This window comes from Notolepis coatsorum (genome assembly GCF_963971535.1).
Source record: "Notolepis coatsorum genome assembly, chromosome: 20".
Taxonomy (NCBI): domain Eukaryota; kingdom Metazoa; phylum Chordata; class Actinopteri; order Aulopiformes; family Paralepididae; genus Notolepis; species Notolepis coatsorum.
Window position 1 is genome coordinate 23824179 of NC_140184.1, and position 6009 is coordinate 23830187.

At 45.0% G+C, this 6009-nt stretch overlaps 1 protein-coding gene across 1 annotated transcript in view; it reads left to right on the plus strand.

Moving 5' to 3' along the window:
• Positions 1–967: 967 nt before the first annotated feature.
• mapk8ip1b (mitogen-activated protein kinase 8 interacting protein 1b) overlaps positions 968–6009 on the plus strand; it is a gene marked incomplete at its 5' end in the record, with an annotated part of 81272 nt that continues 76230 nt past the window's right edge. The window contains one exon of the mRNA XM_084337766.1: positions 968–1062. Coding sequence (XP_084193892.1) covers positions 968–1062 — 95 coding nt within the window. The remainder of the gene's footprint in view (positions 1063–6009) is intronic.

The following is a 6009-nucleotide window of genomic DNA, read 5'->3' on the forward strand; positions in this document are numbered from 1 at the left end:
CTAACGGTGTGCATCTTCCTACTCCTACTGCATGCACAGAGAAGAAAAAGGGTATGTATCTTCTTGTCTAACTCCAGGGTAGATGGCAAATAAGCTAATTTCCCAAAATGTTGGAGTTTCCCTTTAACCAGTGTAGAAACAGGCGTCGGCCAATCAGAGAGCGTCTCCGATAAATGCGGCTAGGTTTGGTATTCACGCCTCCGTGCCACTGTGATTATGAGCATAGATATCTATGATTATGAGCCTTCTTCTCTTGACCCGACACCACGCTGAAGAAAATTGTACACTTGTTTATACAAGACTGCCCTCTAATGGCTTCCCCTGGTATGGCTCCTTAATAAAGAAAAAATATAATTATCTCTAGATTCTAGCAGACAGTTTTACAGCAGATGTTGACCTGGAATTTATATTTTCAGAGGTGTATGACTGAAAGCTTTTTTTGTTGTATAGGGAAAACGTGGGGTTACGTATAGAGGCTCTTATTTCAAGCATACATAACATTATAATCTAGGGTATTGGAACTGGAAGGAATATGCTATACATACAGTAGGCTACGTACTATTGATAAGTCATTGTAGGCTAAATATAGACTACGCATTGCGGGTCTATTAATAAAATCCAAACAATAGCCTCCCCATGTTTTAGTGCATTCTCATAGCCCTGCATTGTTGTCTGAACTTAAAATGTTTCAGCTATTAAAATTTGCCAATCATCTTGTCATAGCTATCTTTATAGTGACAAGGCCGGGGAACTTAATAATAGGCTATATATGAGGCTGTATATTTGTGAAACTGTTCTCGGAAGACCTGAAGCCGCGTATTGAGTGTCACCCCTGTGTTCTTCTCACCCCTCCCCTCCGCGGCGGCTCATACTGTATCGCAGCATCGCTGGACCACTTTCAGGTTTTGCTGTGAGGTTGACACCGGCGCCGCTACTGTAAACGAATGGAGGAATAAAATCAAACGTGATGGCGGACCGAGATAAGAAGAGAGAGCCCAGCTCGCCGCCTGGCCGCCCGCCCCGCGGCAGTAATGTCCAGGTTGACTCTCCGGCCAGCTTCAGGTAAGTAAGGGGGCGGATGATGAAGCTTAAATATAACCCACCGAGGTGTGTGCGCCAGCGATTGAGTGATCTGACAGAGTCTGCTTTTGAATGAGATCAGATGCTGCTGCTCACTGCAGATGTAAAGATGCTGATGCATGTTGTTGATAGCAGTGCACGGCTTGACTAAGGGGCTTTTACTCCAGGGTGCAACTATGACTGCTGCATTGCAAAAGTAGCAATTTGTTGTTTTGTTGTTGCCACATGTTATCTCTAAGGGCGTGTCTGGCTCCATACAGCAGGCGTAGTGTCTGACACAAACACATCACATAGCTAATCCAATATAAATAATCACAAATAAAAACGACTTGCCATTAAGCCTAACGAATAGCCAGGAGTGCCTTGAATGCTTAATGACACTTCACTGAAGTTGGTCTGAATGGTGCCTTAGATATTCTCTGTTTTAAGATAAGATAAAATCAGATAAAATAAGATTATCCTTTATTAATCCCCTTGGGGAAATTCAGGTGTCAAAGCAGCATGGGGAGGGGGGGGGGGGTAATTGATTGATTGAAAACTTTATTAACAGATTGCAGAATGGGTACAGTACAGCTCAATACATACAATTGTTAAGGGGATGCAGGCCAGAGAAAGACTTTCGTCTTGTTTACATCAGGGTCCCCCATTTTCAATTCATCATAACATATATGACATACATAACATACAGATAGACAGTGCTGCTACATCTATACATTTATGACATACCAGATTTGCAAATACAGTACTGTTTGTGATACGAAAAGAGTCCAGAAAAGAGAGTATATACATTTGACGTAGAAACTGTACATTGGAAACAGGGGGGCGGGGGGATACAGAGCTTCACAGTCCAGTATCTATATATACACTATAGATCCAATATAAAATATAAATACAAATACAGTATAAAATGTACAAAATACAAGATAGTCCAGTGAGTGCACGTGGATATGAGTCTCGAGAGTTCTCACGTCCCGAGTTCTGACAATGATAGTTCTCCTGGCAGCAGAGCCGGCCGTCCGAGCCCTTGGTTGTGGAGCCTGATGGCTGGGGGGGGGGGGGGGGGGGGGTCTTTGGCTGAACGGGCTCTTCATTCTGGCTAGCTCCTCATAGAGGGGTTTGGAGGGAGGGGTTCTCCAGGATGGCTTCTAGCTTTTTCCTCATCCTCCTCTCAGCCACCACCTCTAGATTATCCAGCTCACCACCCACCACAGTGTTGTCCTACCAGTCCAGAACTCCAAGGAACTTGTATAGGACTCCACCATCTCTACCTCCTCCCCTCCGAGGATTATGGGAGAAGGGGGACCCTTCCTGCCTCTCCGGTAGTTCACCACCAGCTCCTTTGTCTTGTTGACATTGAGTTGGAGGTGGTTATGGTTACTGTCCCACCACCCTACGAAGCTCTCCACCAGAGCCCTGTATTCAGCCTCATCGTCATCCACAATGTACAGTAGCTGACCATGGAGGAGTCATCAGAGAACTTCTGCAGGTGGCACGTTCTTGTGTTGTAGCAGAAGTCGGAGGTGTAGAGGGTAAACAGGAAGGGTGACAGCACGGTACCCTGGGGAACGCCGGTGTTGCTCACCAGCACCTCTGATTGGCTGCCCTGTGGTATAACGTACTGTGGTCTGCTGGTGAGGTAGTCGGTGATCCAGGCCACCATTCCCTGATCCAGCTGCATCCCAGTGAGCTTCTCCTCTAGCCACAGCGGCTGGATGGTGTTAAATGCGCTGGAGAAGTCGAAGAACATGATCCTCACTGAGCTGCGTGGCCTCTCCAGCTGTGTGTAGGTCCTGTGGAGCATGTAGGTGATGACATCCTCCACACCAATGTTTGCCTGGTAAGCAAACTGCAGGGGGTCCAGGGAGTTACTCACCAGGGGCTTGAGGTGCTGCAGGACCAGCCGCTCAAAGGTCTTCATGGCATGTGACGTCAGAGCGACCAGCCTGTAATCATTGAGGGCACTTGGATGCCCCTTCTTGGGCACCGGGACAATGCAGAAGGTTTTCCATAGCTGGGGCACCCTCTCCAGCCTCAGGGAGAGGTTGAAAAGGTGCTGGATTCAGTGCTAGTTATAGGCCTTTGCACAAGGTTTCATTTGAACACATTTTATTTAGGTGTGATCACTATTAGGTGATGTAGAGTAGCTTAATCATCACCAGAGAGTTCATAAGTAATGGAGGCAACTATACTAGGTAGGTATTCAAACTACTAATTGGAGCGTAGATGATGTGCAACAGAGTTGAAAGACGGCATGCAATATAAGATCAAAGGACTTTCAATGTAAACATTTCAAACTGTCATTAACCATTGGCAGCTCTATCTTCTTTTTTTTTCACAATTGTATGCTAATTGTGCATGCGTGCGTGCACACACACACACACACACACACACACACACACACACACACACACACACACACACACACACACACACACACACACACACACACACACACACACACACACACACACACACACACACAGGGGAGGAAATTAGGCCACTTTACTGGCCAAATGCTGGTATTTTTTACGTTTGGCTGGTAAAAAAAATCAGATACCCGCCAGTTGGCTGGTAAGCCAAAAAGTTAGTTTCCTCCCCTGCTGGCGAGTATACAAAAAAATAAAACATTCTGCAATCACTGCACTGGCAAACGGTGCGCGTCTTCTGAGTGTTCGCTTTAGTTGACAGTGCCACGAGAGCACTGCACAAGACCACCCGCGGACATATAATGTTTAATAAACGTTTGCGCAGTACTGGCCAACCCGCGGACATAATAATAAAAGTCCTGCGGTACTAGGCTAGCCATCAGGAGCACTCGCAAACAGATAACGTTAAACACAGCAGAAGATGGAAAACAGACAGACTGACCAACGGGGAACTGCATCCAACCCTAGTACAACCCTCGAGTATAAGTTACTAAGGACACATTTAAATCACAGAGGTGTAATGTTAGTCTACTGGAACTGTATACAGTGGTTAGCTTCTAGTCAGAGTTTTAGCTATAGCTGCTTGCTAGCTAACGTTAGCCCTGTGTGCTCAAAGCAGCCAGCTAGGTGTATCTGTTATTACTATAATGTTTCCAAAAAAGCACCGGACTACGACGTAAGGTTAGACATTTTATTTCATGCTCAAAAGCCCCTGGCTTGCACATCGCAGTCACGAAAGGGGCTAGCTCAACCAGTGCACTGTGCACAACAGCACACCAACCCAACTGACGTTACCACAACACTTGACGGTACTTCACAGCACTGTCGTAAGACCACCGTGCTGTCTTAAAGGCACAGTGTGCCTACCCAGATGCATACACAACATTGACGCGTCTTGACATACAAAGAAGTAATTATCACAATTAGCGATTTTCTTTGTCTGGTAAAAAATCTGTTTGGCTGGTAAAAAAAATCAGATACTCGCCAGTTGGCTGGTAAGCCAAAAAGTTAGTTTCCTCCCCTGCACACACACACACACACACACACACACACACACACACACACACACACACACACACACACACACACACACACACACACACACACACACTCGAGCCTGATGCCTGAGGAGAAACTGTGATTCTTCACTGGCATTAATGAGTGGATACAGTCCTATGATCAATATTCCCCAGTGAGTGTGGGTTAGTATAAAGCCCCCTCCAGCCACCTCATTCTGTCTGCCTGGGCCTTTCTCAGCCTGACAAAGACACATTTCTTCAGCATCACTACAATAACAGATGTGCTGGTTTGTATTTCAAAGCAGCACTAAATATATAGCTTTGTGCAAGAGGCCTGTTCGGTGTAATTACCATGATCGAGTGGCTCTCGGCATCAATATAGAGTGCTATATTGGAATATCTACTGATCTTGATGTTGTATAGCCTAATTCTTTACCACATATTCTCAATTATTCAACAACGCAATTATGTAGTATTACTGACTACAGGTTTATTATATCACAATGTCTATTTGACTCTATAAGACTGCATTGAACTACAGCTCTCTGTGTGTATGTTTGGGTCTAAAGTTTCAAATCTGATCGTACTGAATCAAATACACACTGTGGTTTTTGTAGAATGTGAATCAGATATTGTGCTTTTTGTAGAGTGTGAACCAGATACACACTGTGATTTCTGTAGAGTGTGAATCAGATATAGCTGCACTGTGGTTTTTGTAGAGTGTGAATCAGATATAGCTGCACTGTGGTTTTTGTAGAGTGTGAATCAGATATAGCTGCACTGTGGTTTTTGTAGAGTGTGAATCAGATATAGATGCACTGTGGTTTTTATAGAGTGTGAATCAAATATAGCTGCACTGTGGCTTTTGTAGAGTGTGAATCAGATAGCACTGTGTTTTTATAGAGTGTGAATCAGATAGCACTGTGTTTTTTGTAGAGTGTGAACCAGATATAGTTGCACTGTGGTTTTTGTAGAGTGTGAAGCAGATATAGCTGCACTGTGATTTTTATAGATTGTGAATCAGATATAGATGCACTGTGGTTTTTGTAGAGTGTGAATCAGATATAACTGCACTGTGGTTTTTCTAGAGTGTGAATCAGATATAGATGCACTGTGGTTTTTGTAGAGTGTGAATCAGATATAGATGCACTGTGGTTTTTGTAGAGTGTGAATCAGATATAACTGCACTGTGAGTGTGATCGAGGAGGGAGAACAGATAACTGTTTCCTGGTCGCTCGTTCTTCCATGCTCCTCCGACTGTGTTGTCTCTCCTCACCCAGAGCCCTGGGGCTCTTAGAACTCTGGCTTTAACAGGCACCGTATCTCCCCCTCTTTAAGTTCCATGATGCCACCATCCATCTCTCCTCCTTCCTGTTTCCCTTGGGATTTCTCCTCTGCGGTCCCCAGGACGCTGGCCCAGTCCCAGAACAAGCATATGCTGGGGGGTGTTTATATTCATGCCCTACTCTAGCCCGAGCAGAGCC